Source organism: Equus caballus, chromosome 11 (genome assembly GCF_041296265.1).
Source record: "Equus caballus isolate H_3958 breed thoroughbred chromosome 11, TB-T2T, whole genome shotgun sequence".
Taxonomy (NCBI): domain Eukaryota; kingdom Metazoa; phylum Chordata; class Mammalia; order Perissodactyla; family Equidae; genus Equus; species Equus caballus.
This window is the reverse complement of record NC_091694.1, coordinates 23,874,206-23,895,834: the sequence shown is the minus strand read 5'-3', so window position 1 is coordinate 23,895,834 and position 21,629 is coordinate 23,874,206. Positions and strand designations below refer to the sequence as shown.

General features: G+C 37.3%; 1 protein-coding gene across 1 annotated transcript in view; it reads right to left on the bottom strand.

Moving 5' to 3' along the window:
• NPEPPS (aminopeptidase puromycin sensitive) overlaps positions 1 to 21,629 on the bottom strand; it is a 93,410-nt gene that overhangs the window by 6,181 nt on the left and 65,600 nt on the right. The window contains exons 11-20 of the mRNA XM_023652653.2: positions 19,582 to 19,746; positions 18,630 to 18,734; positions 18,165 to 18,225; positions 15,430 to 15,539; positions 12,384 to 12,447; positions 10,053 to 10,192; positions 8,127 to 8,261; positions 6,428 to 6,647; positions 1,875 to 2,017; positions 1,373 to 1,429 (exon numbers count right to left, since the gene is read on the bottom strand). Of these exons, the coding sequence (XP_023508421.2) occupies positions 1,373 to 1,429; positions 1,875 to 2,017; positions 6,428 to 6,647; positions 8,127 to 8,261; positions 10,053 to 10,192; positions 12,384 to 12,447; positions 15,430 to 15,539; positions 18,165 to 18,225; positions 18,630 to 18,734; positions 19,582 to 19,746 (1,200 nt within the window). The remainder of the gene's footprint in view (positions 1 to 1,372; positions 1,430 to 1,874; positions 2,018 to 6,427; positions 6,648 to 8,126; positions 8,262 to 10,052; positions 10,193 to 12,383; positions 12,448 to 15,429; positions 15,540 to 18,164; positions 18,226 to 18,629; positions 18,735 to 19,581; positions 19,747 to 21,629) is intronic.

Here is a 21,629-nt window from a genome sequence, read left to right as displayed (position 1 = left end):
GAATCCCAATTTTGTCCCATACCTTTATGGAACAGACAAGAAATACAAAATATCTCACTTCATATGCAAAGAAATACAAGATCCATAGTGCACAGTTCACAGATAGTAAGAGTGAGAAGGGCCCTTAATGTCATTTAGCTGAAAGGTACTCCCAAAGTATAATTTTCAAATTATTGGAAAGAAAACCCTTGTACAAGATGGGTAATTAAGGCAGTACATTTTGAGATGTAGTTTCTTAATAAAGTTTATATTTTTAAAAACATTCTAATAATATGAATAGGATTTGTTTAAAACCAAAATACTAGAAACTAGATTTGCAAATCTGACTCACATGGCACCAGAAAAGTGCTCTCAGTTCAGTAAAGTAAGGGGGTAAAGCACATCCCATTCCTACCCTGTTCATCCCCCAAAGTGCAGCTCTTTTAACGAATGGGCTTTTTAGGCTGATAGATGATTTGGGTATTTCGGTATATTTCACACACTTTATTTGATGGTAAAAAGTAGAATCAGCTCCCTCCACCTCTAATGCAACCAGTATTGTCAAGTTACTTCTTCGGCTGCTAACTGCAGGCCAGGGATGGAGCCAGCTCGTGTTGCACCGTATGAGGACTCTACAGATCACTGCCATGATAAGGATATGGAAAGGTTTACCAATTTTTCTTCTAAGCCAGAGTTTAATTATATGCCAACATGCTGGGAAAACTACAGAGGCTGTGCAGGTAGGTGAATTAATTTCCTATCTATTCATAAGGGATGTTGGCATAGCTCAAATCCTTGAGACACGTGATCATTTTTTAAGCACAGAAACAAATTTTTGGTTTAAGATAGGCAGAACTCCACGAAAGTTTACAGTGAAGAGGCAATTTTTAAGAACTTGACTTGTTAACCAAAATAACTATTTCTGTGTTACGAAGATAAACTTGTGAGTAGGGGCTGGCTCCATGGCCGAGTGGTTAAGTTTGCGTGCTCCGCTTCAGCAGCCCAGGGTTTCGCCGGTTTGGATCCTGGGCGCAGAGGACACGGCACCACTCATCAGGCCACGCTGAGGTGGCATCCCACATGCCACAACTAAAATATACAACTATGTACTGGGGGGATTTGGGTAGAAAAAGGAAAAATAAAATCTTTTAAAAACTTGTGAGTAAAACAAAGAAGTGAAAAAACTTAAGATGATCTTTGGCATCATATTGGTTGTATTCATGAACAGACATTAAATATTTCTCCCACAGTTTCTTAATATTTGCATGTCTGCAATTTGCACATCTGCATATATTTCTTTTGCCAGGACTTTTTTTTAACCACTTAAAGCTCACAGTCTGTGTCAATCCAAGTTCAAAAGCAGAAAATGAGAGCCCTTTCCAAATTCACTCACCTTTAGCATAATGTCTAAGGTAGTGCCATCACCATGCTTCAGAACAGTCAGATAGACCTAAAAGAGAACAGAGGAACAGAAAAGAAGGTATGTGATTAAAAGCGTCTTGTTCCAAATATTCTAATATTAAGAAAAGACAGAGAGCAAGTCAAAAAAATTGTAAACAGCCGTGCGTGGACATTACATACAAATTGTGGCAGTGAGCCAAGAGCCCACGTGAACAATGGGAAAGGTGGATGCGTGCAGGGAGTCACAGCAGAGCAGGGCAGCTCTCGGGGAGGGCGCAGTGATAGCCGCCCTTCAATGCTGCAGTGCAGACTGAGAAGCCTTAAACAAATGAGAAGCTGGCTACAAACCACCTAAACGGCATATACTAAAATATAGTCAGACACGATTTGTAGGTCAGTACTTAGGTCATTTTTGGTCACTATTAAGTACGTTCCACATGACCCAGAATGATGCAGTCACCAAGAAATCAAGGTACTTTACTATGAAAACCTACAGGACTCCTCAGATCAGCAGAGAGAATCTGTTTCCCTTCCACGTGGTCCTTAAACCGACGGCGGGCTTCTTCTAAGGTTGCCTTATGTCCTGCTTTTCCTAGTTTGCCCAGAACCAAGCCCCTCAGGAGTGCATCTAGATGGCCTGATGGAGAAATAAGAGAGACACAGAACTACTTAAAAAGCCTATTTTACAAATATGCCACATAGATATCTTATAATTGTTATATCATGTCAACAATCTTGAACAAACACAATTACCTTAGTAGTTGAGAGAATATTTGATTTAAATTTCTCAAATCATTAGCGTGAAATAAAGTGCTAAACAGACAAGACAGCAAATAAATTTGCTGATTTTGTCTAAAGTCACAAATGCCAGCTATCTGAATTCACTAAATGTTCCCACCATTGTGTAATTATACTGCTAAGGATTATGTGTAAAAGAAACAGCCTTAAATTATGCAGTTTTGACTCAAGATTCAGAGAAAGGCCACATTCAGAATTAGTATCTGCATATAATAAATTGAAATCTCAGATTTTAAAAATCAAAATCTGGTGGGGTACTCCAAAGATATGCAAATGACCAAAAGCACATAAAAAGATGTTCAACATCATTGGTCATTAGGGAAATGTAAATCAAAACCACAATGAGATACCACTTCATACCCACTAGGATGGCTAGAATTAAAAAAAAAAAAAAAGACCGTAACAAGTGTCGGCAAGGATTAGAGAAATTAGAACACTCAGACATTGTTGGTGGGAATGTAAAATGGTGTGGCCACTTTGAAAAACATTCTGGCAATTCCTCAAAAGGTTAAACTTTGGGGCCAGCCCTGTGGCCAAATGGTTAAGTTCACGTGCTCCGCTTCAGCAGCCCCGGGTTTCGCCGGTTTGGATCCTGGGCACAGACATGGCACTGCTCCTCAAGCCATGCTGAGGCAGAATCCCACATGCCACAACCAGAAGGACCCATGACTAAAAATATACAACTATGTACCGGGGGACTTTGGGGAGAAAAAGGAAAAATAAAATCTTTAAAAAAAAAAAGGTTAAACTTGGAGTTACCATATGACCTAGCAATTCTACTGTTAGCTATATACCCAAGAGAAATGAAACCATATGTCAACACAAAAACTTGTATACAAATGTTCATAGCAGTATTCATAGCAGTCAAAAGTGGAAGCAATCAAAACATCCATCAACTGATAAACAAACAAAATGTGGTACATTTACACAATGGAATATTATTTGGCTATAAAAAGGAATGAAGTACTGATACACGCTATAACATAGATGACCCTAAAAACATTACGCTAAGTGAAAGAAACCAGACACAAAAGGCCAGACAGGGTATGATTCCATTTACATGAAATGTCCAGCATAGGCAAATCCATGAGACAGAAAGCAGATTAGTGGTTGCCTGGCACTGGGGTTGCCAGGGAATGGGGAGTGTCTGCCAGTGTGCATGCAGTTTCTTTTGAGAGTAAAGAAAATGTTCTGGCATTAGATGGTGGTGATGGTTGTGCAACCTTGTGAACATACTAAAAAAAACCTGAATTGTGTATTTTAAAAGGGTGCATTTTATGGTATACTGACTATATCTCAAAAAAGAAGTTAACACTAGCCCACAAATCTGCCACAGCACAATGGAAAAATAAGTTGTGATACAGTCATACAATGAAATATTACTCAGTGATACAAAGGAATGAACAACCTGAATTTATCTCAAGAACGTTATACTGAGTGAGAGAAGTCAGATAAATGAACAGAATGTATATTATGATTCCATTTATATGAAGTTCTAAAGAGACCATTTTAACCTAGGATGAAAGAAGTCAGAATAGTGTTTGCCTGGGGGATGGGTAGCGAACGACTCAGTGTGGCAGGGACTGATCGGAAAGAGGCCTGAGGCGACCTCCTGTGGTGATGGAAATGTTGCAGACATTTGTCAAAAGTCATTGAACTACCACAACTAGAAGGATCTGCAACTAAGATATACAACTATGTACCAGGGGGGATTTGGGGAGATAAAGCAGGGAAAAAAAAAAAGTCATTGAACTGTAACATTTAAACTGTGCATTTTGCTATATTTAACTCAAACTCAGTAAAAAATAAATTTAACAAAACCATAGGAGGTCAACAGACAACACAACTGGACACTCATGAAGGTTCTTCTAAGAAGAACCAATTTACAGTTCTGGCTCCGGCACTGACTTGCTGTGTGATACAAGGCAGTGTTTCATTTTGCTATGTTTCATTCTTCCATCTGTAAAATTATGAAACTGAAGACATTTTCCCTATTTCATAAAGGTGTTTTTGATCCAAAAGAGTTTCACATATTATCACCATAAAAGTGCAACATCTACCGATTTACCTGCATCTGTGTCCATATACTTCCTCCTGTCTTGTTGTATGAATTGTGTTATTATCTAAAGCCAACTCCTCCACTTGCGCAATGGATCCCGACTCCTCTCAAGTATTCAGCCATCACTCCAGCAACTACCACCCCTCTCTTTCAGATCATGACTTTCCCTATTACTACTGTATCATTTTCATCAGCACAGAAACATGTTATAAAATCTCCCACTTAGAAAAAAAAAGGCCTCCCCTAACCCCATATCTTTCTCCAGACTATCCCCTTTTTTCTGATCTGCCTTGTAGCAAAACTCCTTTAAAAAGCTGTCTAAATATGCTGCCTTTTTTCCTCTCCTCCCATTCTGGAGAACCCCTATTGTTTCCACCACTCCAGAGAACTTGCCAAATGTAATCATCAATTCTCCTTCATCATTTTGCCTGACTTTGAGCAGAATTTGTCACAGTTGAACATCTTCCCTCTGCACCGCTTCTTTAAGGTTCCTGGGACACCCCTCTCCCTCTGACTCTCTCCTTACTGGCCAATCTCTCTTGCTGACTCCTCCTCTTCTACCCCATCTCTAAACCCCGGACTGCCCCGGGGCCTAGTCCTCACACCTCTTTTCTCCCACTACGCTCAGGTCCTAGGTGATCTCATCCAGTCTCATGGCTGTAAATACCATCTAAACACTAAATGTATTCATTCAGCCTGGACCTCTAGGCATGATACTCTTCACTTGGATGTCTAAAAGGACCTCAAATTTAACATGTCCAAAAACAAAGTCCTGATTCTCTTGCACCCAACCCTACTTCTATGACAGTCTTCCCATCCTTGTATATGGCAACTTCACTCTTTCAGTTCTTCAGGCCAAAATCTGATGATTCCTCTCTTTCTCTCCATTACACAGTCAGTGCACCCCCAAATATGTTCAGTTCTACCTTCAAAGCATACACAGAATTTACTACCCACAAGTGCTAGTTGCAACCAGCGCCTCAACTAGATTACTGAAACAGCTTTCTAACCTGTCTCCATGCTTCTTCTCTTGCCTCCCAAGTCCAGTCTGTTTTTCACACAGCCAAGTAAATTACGTCATGTTCCTCTGCTTCAAACTCTCAGTTTCTCATATCAGTAAATGTGAAAGTAAAAACCTTTTACTCTATCTCCCACAGGTCCTATAGGAGCTGATCTGCTTCCCACTGCCCCTCTCCCTCCCTCCCTCTCCTCCTTGTCATTCCTTAAACACCCCAAGTATGCTCTTGCCTCAGGTCTTTTGTGCTTGCTGTTCCCTGTCTGGACCACTTTCCCCCTGGGTATCCTCACAGCTCTCTCTGTTAGGTCTCTGCTTATGCTCAAATACCCCCTCACTAGTGACTGCTTTCCTGACTGCTCTCCACTCCTTATCTACCTTACCTAACTTTATTTTTCTTCATGGTACTTGTTGCCACCTAAAATATCACATATTTTTTTGCTGTGTCTTCCACTAGAATGTAAGCCACACAGGGCAATGCTTTGTTTCCTGCGGTACCACCTGCTGCCAGAATAGTACCTGGCATTTACTAGGTGCATAAATGTTTACTGAATCAATGAAAGAAAGACACAGAACTCTAGTAACTGCTACTATTGTTCTTATTGCAAAGAACTCCCAGATCAAGACTGGTCAGGAAGGAAATACCACCTTTAGTTGTTAGCAGATGGTAGAAAACAATTATATTTAAAGCCCTGAAATCACCATTCCCAACATCTAAATGACAACAGAAGAGTAAATACATGATTAAAGAGATAATCATAGAGGAAAAAACACATTTAGAAAGCAAATAACTTCCCTAATTCAGAAAGCTGGGCCCTGTGTCTCCCAGCACCTTTACAGTTACACATAAGGTGCCTGGTATCTATGGTAACAACAAATAAGATAATCCGAAACTCCTTTTAGCTTTTCTTGACTATAAATGGGCCTTTGGAACTCTGTAAAAGACTTTCATTTTCACCATTTGCTTTGTGCACAAATCATATTTCACTGTTTTTATGTTAGTGACCATGTAACTTCACCAGTAGGTTTCAAAGACCTAAATCTTAATTTCTGGCCAGCTGAATACATAGTAACATCCAGCAGATACAAAGATGATGCTATTGATATTGTTACCACAGCTGAGTAAAAAGGACCAATTTCTGATCAATTCTTTCCCCACTCAGTACATCCATTACCTTCTCCAGGTTTGGGGTCCCAGCCTAGTCTCTCCCCTATAGGTGAAAAGACATCTTTCACAAACTCCTGGATTTCCTCATAGAAGTCTGTGTGGGACAAGAGAGTTGAGAGAATCCCCAGGTTACAGCTCAGGTCGCTCCATACAGTATAATTGGGCTCATTCACAAAAGCCTCCATGACTTTTAGAACCTCTACAGTGCTAATGATTCCAGCTCGAGCCTGGGATAGGAAAAAACATAAATTAATCTAGTCTTCAAACAAAAACAAAACAAAAAACACAAGCATGCATTGGCATTATCTACTGCTAGTTAGTAATCTCTTTGGTTTAGAGGAAATGAGATTATATAAGTTCAGAACACTACAGAATTTTACAGAATAAAAGTCCTACCATGACAACATTCCTTATTTACTTTTTTGTTATTTATAAAAGAGCCACTTTAAAAAAATATGCCAAAATTCCATGGGGCCTGCCCGGCAGCATAGTGGTTAAGCTTGCGCACTCCGCTTTGGCGGCCCGGGGTTCGCCGGTTCAGATCCCGGGTGCGGACATGGCACCACTTGTCAGGCCATGCTGTGGCAGGTGTCCCACATATAAAGTAGAGGAAGATGGGCATAGATGTTAGCTCAGGGCTAATCTTCCTCAAAAAAAAGCTAAAGTTCCACCAATTTGGAAAAAACAAAAAAAGAGAAAGAAAGCAGTTAACTTCCTATTTTTATTCAGTTTCTGGGGCCTTGGCTTTGTTTTTCCTTTGAAAATTTTCATACACTCAGATAAGTTGCAGACATAGTTGGGGCTTTGGTTTTTGACAGAGGCTCTTTCAAAACTGGACCTGCAAACTGTGTCAACCTCAGTCTGTCCTTTACTCATTTCTAAAAGAAGGAAACTGGAAGGCACTACGAATTCAGAGTCGTTTCAGGATTGACTAATAGAGTTAAGAAAAAGAACTTCTGTCACAGCAGCCAACTGCACAAACACACCACTCTCCTGGGACAGGTCTCTCTCAGCAATGAGATCAGCAGATGTGAGGTTTTGTGCATCAGTGCTACTCTGTGTTTATTCAAAGGAGGAATCCAAAACCAGTTACTGCAGAGGCGAGGGAAAATTTCAAGTCCAATTTAAAGGAATACTAGGAGGAATCTGACAATTTTATCACAGTCAAAGACATGTAGAAATTATCTAACTTATGTTGGAGTCATAAAGACAATACTACTAACTGCTGCTTTAAATCTTTTATGGAACAAAGCCAAATATAAATAATTCTAAAGCTAATGGGCTATTATAATTTGAGTAGTAACAGAATGTTAAAAAATTCCAGACTTTCCCAGCAAAGTACCATCACTTTTTTAGAAAAATATAAATCGCTCTGAATTAATTATTTCAAAAAAACCCCATCAGTAGGGAAATTTCTTCAAGGCTTATATCTACTTATATTGAAAAGAATTTTTGCCTTACAAAGGAAAGTTTAAATACAATTTCAAAAAGCTGGCTTAGGAGTAGTGAAATGGGATTTGTTTCTGCTAAATTATATAGGTCTAATCTTGTTCTGTTAATTAATAATTAGTCATTTGCTCTAGTCCCAAAGGCTTTCGACCTTTAGGAAGAACTATATTCTCCTAATTATGTTTCAGTCAGACACTCCAGGAAAAACAAAATCCTTTAATCAACAAAATCCATCATACTACTTGAGAGAAGCTCACCAAGGAGAAGAGGTCATTCTGTAATCCAAGTCGATCCACAGGGGGCAGAGAAAGGTCACGAATGCCTGGTAATAAACTTTCCAGCATGGCCGAGCTGTACTGGGTCCGATAAAACCCAACTGTTCCCAGGTTTAACTGAAAAGATATCCAGTAGGTATTATTAAACAGTTGCATTTATTTTTAAAATCAATCTTTTATAGGTGTGAAAGGAGTTCTGGTTTTAGTAGATCTGGATGGAAAACAACAGAGATCATATATGCTTAATCAGGGATTAAACAGACAGAGATTAAAATGAAACAATACAAAGATAGAAATCAGTTGTCAGGAGCTGGCCCTGTGGCTGAGTGGTCAAGTTTGCTCTCTCCACTTAGGGGGCCCAGGGTTCACCAGTTCAGATCCTGGGCACAGACCTACCCACCACTCGTCAGGCCATGCTGTGGCAGCATCCCACATAGAAGAACTAGAATGATCTACAACTAGGATATACAACTATATACCGGGACTTTGGGGAGAAAAAAAAAAAGAGGAAGACTGGTAACAGATGTTAGCTCAAGGCCAATCTTCCTCACCAAGAAAAAAAAAAAAAAAAAGGAATGAAAAGAAATCAGTTGTCAAAGATGAATACAGAGGCAAAAGAAAACAGAAACTTGACATAGTGAAAGCCAAAGTGAGGGACAGTAGGAAGAACATGGCAAGGAGGGAGGAAATAATGTGAATGTTTCTATTTCTAATTCAGTGGATAGTTTTAAGTTTACAGAAAATATTTATTATATATAAAAACACTTGGACAGTGGAATCTCTGAGGAAGACTAAGTGTCTACAAACATTGATCCATGGAGCCCAGAGCCTCAACAGAATAACAACTGTCAGGTCCTGGATTTTAAAGAATTACATGAACTTAAAAGGCAATTTCATTTGATTTTTGGAGTGAGGTAATCACTGACTATCACTACTCTCTATAGGCTATTTACCAACAGTCAAAAATATTTTGGATAATATTTATATACAAAATATTTTAACGGTAAAATAATTGTATAAGATAAATATTTTACTCTTTTTATATAAATATTAAAAAATCACCTCAAAATTCTATACAACTTTATTTTATTGATTCACTTTATCTTTCACTGTAGGAATAACACCTTCACTTACCTAATTATAATCATACAATCACATATAACTTTTTCTCATTTATAAGAAAATTTTCATATTACTACATAATCTTCCAGATTATCATTTCAAATGGTAATATAGTATTCCACTGCGTATATTTTAAAAATATATAGTTTAAAAACTAAAATGGAGAAATGGCTCTTTTGAGAAAAGCACAGAAGTCTGAGACAATGTATAATTCCAATTAGTAACCTCTAATTGAAGAAAAGTTTGTGGTAGATACTTTATTATGAAAGGTACAGAGTACAGAATAATGAAAAATAATATTTCATGATTCTTATTTTGTGAAATGGTTTTAAACCACCAGCTAGGAAATTTCACATTTCAGTGACACAAACTGATTATTATATGTCTGATCTCACTTGATTATAGTTGTACACATACGATGACAACACATCATTGAAGTCAACATGTCATTACGATGACAGGGCAGTTTGAAGTTGCAAGACTACAAATGTTTTGGTTAATGTAACTTCAGACATAGTCCATTTTTTCCCCCCCTTTAATCCTATCCCTTTGTATCCACTTATCTACCATTCCCTCACTTGACATAAGGGCAAACATCTAGACAATACTATTTGAAAATCAGCCCTAAATTTCACACAGGAAAGTTTAGAAATGTTTTTTTCTTTGCAAGTCCTAGTCTAAACTGAAGCAGTAGAATTTAAACTCAGCCATAAAATGTATAAAGGAAGCGAGAAAAATAAATCAATTTAGCTAAGATAAAAATGGCCACGTCATTTCTGGACTCACCTTCACCCACTGGTCTGGTTTGACATTTTTCAAAACCACACTCATCTCTGGCTTGTCCATTAGAATTTTCAGTTTGGCAAGGTTGGGATCTTCGCTAGTAGAGATTGTGATAGGAACCATCCACTGGGGACAGTCTTCTCCTTAAGGAAGAGAAGAACAAATAAAAAACTTGAAAAATCATTTCTCGCTGGAAGAAATGGAGGGTAAGGTGGAAAGGACTGGTGTTCTACGCATAGGCTTGAGTCTAACTGTTAAGCCAATAGCTTATTTTTAATGATACATGAAGTCTTCCAGGTAACCTAAATAATATACGTGCAAAGGAGGAGGAGAATTTACAAAATCACAACAGTCTGAAAAAAGAGAGAACAGCCTACTCATTTGTAGAATTACAAATACCATGATTTTAATTGTTGTTTTCTATTTACAGAGCAATAGAGACAACAATGATCTAACTGTGGAAAGAAATTTCAGGGGCCAGCCTGTAGCCCAGTGGTTAAGTTCGCAGGCTCCACTTGGGCGGCCCAGGGCTTCGCTGTTCCAGTCTTGGGTGTGGACATGGCACCGTTCATCAAGCCATGCTGAGGAGGCATCCCACATAGCCCAAACTAGAGGGACCTACAACTAGAATATACAACTATGTACTTAAGGGCTCTGGGGAGAAGAAAAAACAAAAGATTGGCAACAGATGTTAGCTCAGGGCCACTGTTTAGAAAAAAAATTTCAAGCAGGTGAAAGCTCTTAAATAGCATTTAAAAACAAATTCTAAGGTGCAGTCCTTAAGAGGTATATACAGTGCTGAAACACTGAAGGGTTGATATTTATTTCTGTGACGGACAGGATTACACCTTGGGAGTTGTTGGAGTCAACCACTGAGGAGTCACATCTAAAAGCCAAAGCTTTTGTAAGGCAGGTACATACACTCTCTCAGGTATCAGCCAGCAAAAGAGACTTGACATTAAGATGCCAAACAAGGGCGAGCCCCATGGCCGAGTGGTTGGGTTCATGTGCTTCGCTTCAGCGCCCTGGGGTTTTGCCGGTTCGGATCTTGAGCGTGGACATGGCACTGTTTGTTGGGCCACACTGAGGCGGCATCCCACATGCCACAACTAGAAGGACCCACAACTAAAAATATACAACTATGTACTGGGGGACTTTGGGGAGAAAAAGGAAAAATAAAATCTTAAAAAAAAGATGCCAAACAAAAAAAAGTCATTGTCCAGTACATTAATGGAACTGTTTTAATAAGTTACATAGCTTTATGTTATCAGGCTAAACCATAAATGAAAATTTCCTCCTGAGACTGGGATATTTCAGGTTTTAATACTGCCCATATTGGTCACAGAGTATTAGAAAAACCTGAAAAGCCTGTCAGTCCTACAGTGCAGATTGCAGGCATGAGGGAGAAAACAGCAACTGTGACACTTAAGAGATTCAGTTGGATAACAGACTTGTCATCTGGCTTTTCAGGCATATTTATTAAACGAGTAATTCTCAATGCTAAGGAAGGTTAAGAGTGGAAGGCCACACCTCTTAACCCAAGTAAAGTGCTTCATATTTTGGTATGTGGAACATGAAAAGGCATTGGTGATTCTGATATACATCTCCCCCTGTTGAGAATTACTGTTTTAAAGGAAGTGAGAAAGTTTCAATTAATCTTTAATTTCCTCATAGAAGAGTCTAATGACACGTAGAAATACTCGAAAAAGCAGAGTTGAGTGGTAGTTAAGGGTATAAATTCATGGAATCCAACTAGTTTGTTTGAATTCCTACTCTTTAACTCATTAGAGAGGTGACCTTGGGCAATTTAACTAACCTAGCTGTGCCTCAGCTCCCTCATTTTTAAAATGGAATTAATACCACCTACCTAATAGGGTTGCTGAGAATATAAAATAAGGGTGAGTTATAGTGCTTAGCACAATGATTGCTACATAATAAATCTAAATAATCATTGGGCTTTATTTATTTGCTTACTTAGTTACTTACTTACTATGCCCAAGAATTAAAAAAAAAATTAGCCACCCACACAAATGCCTACCAAGTTTTCTTTTAGAGATTAAGGCTAAATACATCATTTCTTGGGTGTTCCTATCCTTCTTCATTCATTATAGCCTCCAATAACACACAGAAACACGGAATTTCAAAAATCAAATACCTCATGAATCTCCTTTTTTGATTTCCTAGATTTCATTTTTATTCTATTATCATTTCCTTGTTTTTATTTAATTCTATTAAAAATTTTTAAAAATGGATAATTATTTCCTATTAGTTGGAACACTACTGATATGGTATCCAAATTCATTGATCAGCTCCCACTTATAGCCATTCGCTTACCAACATATGGTCCACTGGCACAGAACTTCCTTTGGGACAACCTCAGTAATCTGTCATCTTCTACCTAAAGAGGCAAAGCAAAGGCTATAGTAGTATCAACACTTTTTCTTCTTTTTTTTGGAGGGGGCAAAATTTCTGTGAAAAAGTAGAAAGTAAAACCAGTACAACCAAATGTCTCATGAGTACCTAAAATGCAATGGTGGTGAAGATGATGATACTACAGAATAGGAGAAAAGTCACTATTTCTCATTTAGGCCTCAATATAACAATACTCTAAATAGAAGGCCAGGTTCTGTGTAATACTGTTGGCCCTTCAGAAGAGATTTGTACCCAGATGAGAACTTTAAAGTCTTAATGTTTTCAAAGGGATACATAACAATAAATAATACTACAGCAAGTTTATTTTAATTTTTATGGAGGAAGCTTATGTCTTTAGTCCACTTCCAAAAAGTGGCAACCTTAGATTAGCATGTGAACTCAATATTCAGAATTCAAATTTTTAGAATGATTGATAAACAAGAAAGGAAGCACACATCTTGTTTCAAAGGATGAGCTTCGTAATGAAACACAAAAAAAGTGGGAGGAAAAACTGCAAAAAACTAAAAAGCTAGAAGCAACAAGGAAAAGCACATCATTTAAAAAATACTGGGGCCGCGTGGCCGAGTGGTTAAGTTCACGTGCTCCGCTGCAGGCGGCCCAGTGTTTCGTTGGTTCGAATCCTGGGCGCAGACATGGCACTGCTCATCAGGCCACGCTGAGGCAGCATCCCACAGGCCACAACTAGAAGGACCCACAACGAAGAATATACAACTATGTACTGGGGGGCTTTGGGGAGAAAAAGGAAAAAAATAAAATCTTAAAAAAAAAAAAAAAATACTGGGGCCGGCCCTTTGGCTGAATGGTTAGGTTTGTGCACTCTGCTTCAGCGGCCCAGGGTTTTGGTGGTTCGGATCCTGGGCATGGACATGGCACTGCTCATCAGGCCACGCTGAGACGGCCTCCCACGTGCCATAGCTAGAAGGACCCACAACTAAAATGTGCAACTATGTACTGAGGGGATTTGGGAGAAAAAAAAAAAAAAGAAGAAGATTGGCAACAGTTGTTGGCTCAGGTACCAAACTTTAAAAAAAAAAACAAAAAAAACTTCAACATGCATTTGTTTTAATTTATCATTTGTTACTATGCCCTAGAACATTTTAAATAACACAAGAGATTTGAGATCACCTAAATCAAATGTAAAACTGGGCCAACTACATTTGTGGATAAACTGACTACTAATGAACTTAAACACTACATCACTGATTAATTAATTATCACATAGATTTCCTTGAAAAAGGTGAAAGGTGACTTTTAAATTGATTCAGAAATAAAGCAAAAATATTTAAATTTAGGGAATATAAAGTGAGAAATAGATCATAATCAAGATATTATATGTTGCAGAGCTCTCCTATTTTTAAAAGAATTAAGAATCATAGATAGGTTTTTTTACTGTAACATAAAATGGAGGATGTTTGTGGCTGTGCTTGTGGACAAAAAACAACCAAGCAAATAAAGTAAGACCTTGATAGTAGCTTGATAGAAAAGTTAACTGAGTCTGGATAACACTGGGAGGGAGTCAGGTATCACTATCCTCTCTTCCGATCAACTATTATGCTCTTAAAAGTGTGCTCTACTTGAAAAACGTATGGCCCAATGGTCTGCTTTATGTGCAATCAGTAAATAGTTTAACAGTGTTGAGGTGTTGGTAGTTTTTGAGGGGATGAAATCCCCAGAGGTGAAAAGAACAATCATCTTTGTATATTATTCTTCTTTAAATAGGTAAAATGAAAGCTACTTGTCAGTCCATATAAAGTGTGAACGTCAAGTTTGATCCGTCATCTCCCGTAACAGACTAGTCCAAAGTGGAGAAAGAAGACTAGAAAGAAACAGAATCGTCACAAATGGTAGGTCACTAAACTTATAGGTATTCTTTTCTACCAAATATGATTGATTGCATTCCTTAAATTGCCTTATCAAATGCTTGCAGCCAATCTAACTGAGAGGTTCTCCAATGTGTATACTTTATTATAAAATATAATCATGTTTAAGGTTAAGATGTGGCTCTGAAAGATTAACTTGCAAGCACTATAATGTACCATGTAAATTTGGGTGCACTTTGAGAGTACAAGGGCTGGTTTAAATGTTACCTAGAATTCTCAAAGTACAGAAAAGCAAATTTACTAACTTAGATTGCCACAGTGAGAACGTCTTTGTAAAAAATACTTAGCTTTACGGACGATACAGAAGCATGAGAACAAACACATGCCAAAAAGAAGAGATATGAATCCTCCTCCCTAAAAAGGAACAGTAATTAATTTCCTATGCAGCTCACAAAACCATGGCAAAGAAATTTAAGAGAACAGTTTCACAATTTCATATAATTCAACTAAGTGAAGATAAACTCTCTGGTATGCATGAAAGGTCAACATATAATTCTCAGTCCTGTCGGAGGACAATTCATTTTGAAATACAACTTTCTCAACTCAGATAATAGTTCAACTAATATGAGTGTAATTCTAATCAAAATCACAGTGCCACCCAACCAATGTTAAAAAATAATTAAAGAATGATATTATTAATGGGTATTGAATTTTACCAAATGCTTTTTCTGCATCTATTATGGTAATTATGTGGTTCTTCTAACTTGATTCTCTTAATGTAGTGATTGTGAATCAATACATTGGTTTTTTAATGTTAAACCAATCTTGCACTCCTGGAATAAACCCACTTGGTGATTTTAGAATTATACCAACAAGTTTACAGTATTTTCCTTGGGGACAATGAGAGTAGACAACATTTTGTTTTCTACCATAAGCATGTGTAATTTTAATGATGTGGGGGGCAAACCATATAGTATAGAGAGAATAAATCACTGAGAAAAGAGTACAAAGACTGGTTTAAATATTACTTAGAATACTTAAAGTACAGAAAAGCAAATTGGATAACACCGACTGAATTTCATTTAATAACAATATTAGACAAATTGAAAGACTTTTTATAAGTTTACCTGTTCTGCTTCCACATAAATGAGGGGAAATCCCATTTGCTTGGTCCAAGTATTCATCACAGCTGCTATAGGTTTACCACTAGCATTTTCTAAACTTTCCCAGAGGTCCTCTAGAAGATAAACACAAACAATGAAAATCTAAAATGTTTACATTTTTATTTTCCTAAACAAACCATAAATTTTATGTAATTTTTCACACTGCATTGTTGACCAATTCTTTGGTTCTTTCAGGCTCAGGAAACAAACAGTGGGCCAAATTAATGTTCCCCTTGCCTCCCTCATTAAGTAAACTCTACTATAAAAAACTCATTTTATATTCTAACATGTTCTTAATTGTTCCAATTTATTAAAAAATTACAAAAAAAAATACAAATTATGATAAAAGACAAACTAAGTTCAAACAAGAAGAAATAGAAACAAAAAGATGGAAATATATTTAGGATCACTAATAACAATCATTCACAAATTTAAAACCATTATACCCATTCAACTAATAGAAGTAAAAAAAAAAATTCAATGCTGATGAGGTTGAAGTAAATCCCATATGGTCAAACAACACTGTAAGCAAAACAGCAATACAAGGTGATACATACTATAATGGGGGCATGAACAGAGGAAAAGCACTGAAAGAAAAGTCCAAAGAAAATAAAGGAGTCGACTTTTGGTCTGCATCTTGAAGAAGAGTTGTTCAGCAGACAGACAAGGGAAAAAGGGCATTTCAGGTAGACAGAATAAGTGGTCTATGCACAAAGAGGTAAGTATAAAAAAAGAAACTATCAATAACAGCAATATGTTCAATAAGCTGAAGACAGAGGCACAATTATGGGAGTAACAGGCGGTGAGGCTAAAAAAGTAGGCAGGGAGTGAATTGTTCAAGTTTCTGTATAGTTTACAAAAAAGTACAAACTTTATAGTGAAGGGAATGTGGCATCTCAATGATTTTTAATCAGGAGAGTGATACAATTAGATATTCACTTTAGAAAGATAACCCTAGCTAGCCTCAGCGTGAGAGACGAAACTGAAGAGAGTGGGGCAAGGCAAGAAGTAGTGAATTAGTAGCAACTGCAGAGTTCCAGTGGCGAGATCACGAGGCATGGATTAAGGGAGGGGCAGTGAGGACAGACAGAGGGCACCGCAACTGCTGCAAGAGGACAAAACCATGGATAGTAACTGAAACGTCTTTCACTAATAACAAAAATGAGCCAAAAAAGTTACATGGTACACCTTGTACCAGTCACACTTTGGTAGACCAAACTGTGGCCGGTAAACTAGCAGCAACGGCTCCACCTGGGAGCTTGTTTGAAATGCAGACCCTCAGGCCTCACCCCAGACCCACTGAATTAGAAACATTTTAACAGACCTCAAGTGATTGTACCGACATTAGAGTTTAAGAAGCACAAGGTTTTTTCCTGATACATTATATGTACACATGCAAAAGACTCATAAAACTTCCAAGAGTACATTTTTCTGTACCACTGCTTTAAGAAACAGAACGCCTATTTTACAAACTAAGATGGAAATTTACAAGGGGGGCAGGGAGGAGTCAAGGTTACATCATGTCCTGAACAGAGAGGCAGATAGCATATTTTTAATTCACAGGTCACAAACCTCAGGAACAGCCATGGCCAGGCCTCTCTGAACTTTTGTTGCTCTATTAGACACTAATGACATTACACAAATCTTGTTTTTTAAACTATTTTTCTTCACTGAAGAACTCAAAACTCTTGGCTCTTGCTCTTTTTCACATTTAATCAACTCCTATACCTTTATTTTTCCTTTTTTAAAAAATTAATTAATTTTTTTTTGTGAGGAAGAGTCCCCCTGAGCTAACATCCATTGCCAATCCTCCTCTTTTTTTGCCTAAGGAAAAATGGCTCTGAGCTAACATCTGCACCAATCTTCCTCTACTTTGTATGTGGGACACCTCCACAGCATGGCTGATGACCGGAGTACATCTGCACCTGGGATCTGAACCCAAACTCAAGCTGCCAAAGAGAAGCGCCGGGAACTTTAACCACTCAGCCACAGGGCTGGCCCCCTTTATTCTTCCTCTTGACTCTGATAGCCAATAAATTACAGATCAACTGAAAATCTTAAGACTTCATTTCACTGAAACTCTAGTTCCATAAGTTCACTCCTAAAAATGGTTAATTTGTAACTATTTTAATGGCTAATGGTCAATTTAGGGCAACAAAACCAACAAATCACCAAAAAGAACAAGCTCTGGTAAGGTAAACCGAAGTTCTCAGACTCTTTAAAGTGGCAAAACACCGAGCTATGGAAAGCAGACTACTAGAGGATGACCAAAAGGATAATGGATCCTGACTCATGTTGATCCATGACTTAACATGTGGCTTCAACTAAGTCAACTTTATTTCCTATCCATCATATGAAAAGTTAAGCATTTAGGAAAAAATTAAATGTCCCATTCTGGATAAAGTGCCATCTCTCCATTTCTACGTCAATCTTTTTTTTTTTTTTTTGAGGAAGATTAGCCCCAAGCTAACTGCTACCAATCCTCCTCTTTTTGCTGAGGAAGACTGGCCCTGAGCTAACATCAATGCCCATCTTCCTCTACTTTCTATGTGGGATGCCTACCATAGCATGGCTTGCCAAGCACTGCCATGTCCACACCCAGGATCCAAACCGGTAAACCCCAGGCAGCCGAAGTGGAACATGTGCACTTAACTGCTGCACCACTGGGCCGGCCCCTGTATCTCAATCTTAAAGATTACCTGTGGCAGCATTCTTTTGTTGGAACTTCGTTAAATACATGTTCATTCCTTTCTTAAAGTCCTGAGAAAACACAATTTTTAAAATCCAAGAGTCAAACCTCAGAACTTATTATTTGCATATTAGTACTCAAATAATTTACTCAAATTACTTGAGTGTCAGATTTACTAAAAAAAAAATCCCTCTAATGGCCACTGACTTTTATTTAAGAATGCATAGTTTTTGCCCTCTACTTCTGCTTTTTAAGTTTTATACCAGCTTCCCACCCACCTCCAAACATATTTTGCACATTATTCATCTAAGACACCACAATAGTCAATTTAAAAAGAAATAAAGACAAGCCAGAGCAGGGTACTATCCTTCTAGATTCTAGAAAAATTACTTAGGAATTTAATCTAAATAAAACCAAACAATTTTCCATGCAAAACTTTATGATTTACCATAAACTTTTTAAACTGCTTTTTTACCTTATCCCCAATGTAGTCATGTAGCATTCGGATGACGGATGCACCTTTGCTATATGATATAGCATCAAATATCTCATCAACTTCAGAAGGATGGCCCACACTGACCTGGCAGACAGTGTGATTCAGGGTTATGACAGAAGCAGACAGCCACAATACTGAATTACATAAAAAGCTTTCTAGGAAAATCCTTCTAACTCATAAAGTTCTTTTCTGCCTTTAGATCACTCATAATGTATAATGATGATCTTTACAAAGAGTGTAGTAACTAATACTAATCAAGTGGAATATAAAACATTATCCTCATCATCTCTTAGGGCCTGGGTTTCAGTCTTGGCTCTCCTTTGCTGGAAGGCAAATTACTATTGATCAGTTTATGGGGGTGGGGGTGGAGGGAGAAAGGGAGATATGAGAAACATTTGGTTTCTTGCATGAATTGTAACGGCTTACAATTATATAGGACTCTGGTTAAATATGTCAAAGTATACTATAAGCCTAGTTCTTTGGAGACAAAATTTATACATATAAACCAGCTTAAATAAGGATAGGCTAAGTCAAGAGAATTAAAGTATATACAAAAACAGACAATGACAATAATAAAAGAGTATGTTCAGAATTTTCTTTGAAACAATAATGGAATCACAATGTTCCCCTATGCATATTACCCAACATGTATGGTTCTCCCACACTATTCAATAAAAATATATTTAGCGAATGCTTATGAGTACATGGCACTTGCCTCTACAAAAATCAAATTGTTATACTGACTACTTAAAAAGAAACAACTAGAACTTAGTCTTGCTAGACTTTCAAGAATGTAAATATGAACTATAAAAACAAGTTACATCACCCATGCAATTTTCTTTTCTTTTTAGAGTCCTAAGTATCTCTATAACAAATTACTTATTTCATTAAAAATGCGAGCAAAAGCCAATGGTTGAACAGTGTGGCTCACTTCAATAGGATGGCTGTTATCTAAGGCATCCAGCTCCTGGGCACGGGTGTAATCAGCAGAAACAAACTGCGTCCAGATATCATACTCTGGGAAGCAGTGATCTACACATAGATACTCAATCCATGACGCGAAGCCTTCGTTTAACCAAAGATGAGTCCACCATTCCTAAACACAAAAGACAGAAATATGTGAAGAAAACAAAATGCTTGTCACTCCACTAATTTGAAAAACTCACATGTCCCCTCCACTATACTGTAAAATTTACAACTTAATGAACTAAAATTCAATTTAAAACACTCAGTAAATAACTCACACCTCTGAACAAAAGAGATGCCTAAAAGAGATGCCAAGAAAGGCCAAATGGTGATATTAGCACTATGCCTGAGGGACATTTCAAAACATTACTAAGTAACATTTTACTACCAAAGGTAGAAAAGGAAGAAGAAGTGGGGGAAGCCCTTATATAGACAAGGGGAAGAGAGTGAATAAATGTAGACAAGAGCGTATATTGTCAAATAAAATTTAGTTTAATAAAGATTTCTCTTAGAAAAACCAGAAAGTTACCAGGACCAAACAGGAAAACTAGAAACTGTTTCCATAATGACTGGGAAAAATCATTGTTGATTGACGAGTTAAACTTTCTAGATAAAAAGAAAAGCAGTATTGCTTATATAAGGACTATGTGAAATTAACAGAAATGTCATCATAGTCAGTAGTTCAGTAAGGAATAGTGTTTAAGCATTTATGGAATATAAAACTCTCACCTGTTAGTCAGAATTAATAGTGGAGTGGACAAAGACTATAATGGGTCACAGATAATGTCGACTTAAAAAAAATCAACTTTTTAGAAAGAGATTTCAATCTAATTTTCATTAAAGTTGATTAAATCTCTTACGAAAAGAAAGCAATATATGAATCCAAGACAGATGCTTAAGGATTAATGCAATGGTGAAAAACAAAAAGGTATTTTAAAATTCTGAAAAGGTCAAATATTTTCAATATTAAGTGATAAATGGCTATTTGTCTAAGTGCTCTGTGCACTTATTTAACTAGTAGCCTCCACTAAGATGAGCTGGTACAAGGCCAGTTATTCTCCCACCTATCTCTAAACCCTTGAATTTCATTGATGAAACAACTGGCATCTAATAACTAGAAGAGTTACTCAAATCCAGTTAAAAGTTGTTTAATAATAATACGAAAATGCACACATTTCCCCTACTAAAGTTTATTGCTGATAGTTTCAAAATAAAATCACAAAAAATAACATCTACACAAAGCTGAGCAAAAAAATTGTTTGGTAGCAACAAACTTGCTGCATTAGGAGAAAAGAACATTTCTGTACATATTCCAATACAGGTACTCGCATACTTAATTCCACATAAAATTATATTTCAAAAAATTTTTTTCACCTCTATGTAAAACTTTAAATATCCAAAGCAAAAAGGAAAGGGTTTACTTTCAAGGGCTAACTTTCTTTAGAAACTCTTTCAGACATGTAATAGTTGCTAAATGTCTTACTTTCGTGCTTATTTCTGTGACATGTGGACTCAACTAACATCCAAGTCAGGCTCTGCTCTTTGGCAGCCTAAAATGCCATCAGAGAATTTGGTTGGCTCCAGAATCTCCAGCTCTTTCTTTGCTGAGGTTCACTAGTTCACTTATCAAACCCTGTGCTCCCAAGCTCTCACATAGTTGGCTGCTATAGACAGTATTTATTTAGAGTAAGAGGGAAAAGTCAAGACTAAAGGACAGAGACCATTCACTGCAAACATTATAATAAAAAAGAATTTCAACGTGACAATTGGAAATTTTTAACATACTTTACTGTTATTCTGCAGTTTCTTTGCTTTCATTTCTATCAAATTTCAACAACATTTTAGGCAATGAAAAAACTGACCCCTAAAAACATTTCAACCTAATCAAAGATCAGTTTGTTAGTTATCAGGTTACTTTTCAGCTAGTGAACTACACAAGAAATATGACTCAAGAAATTAAAGTTAACCTGGAATCTCACTGCACAGAATCTCTCTACCTAAGAGGAATCTCTT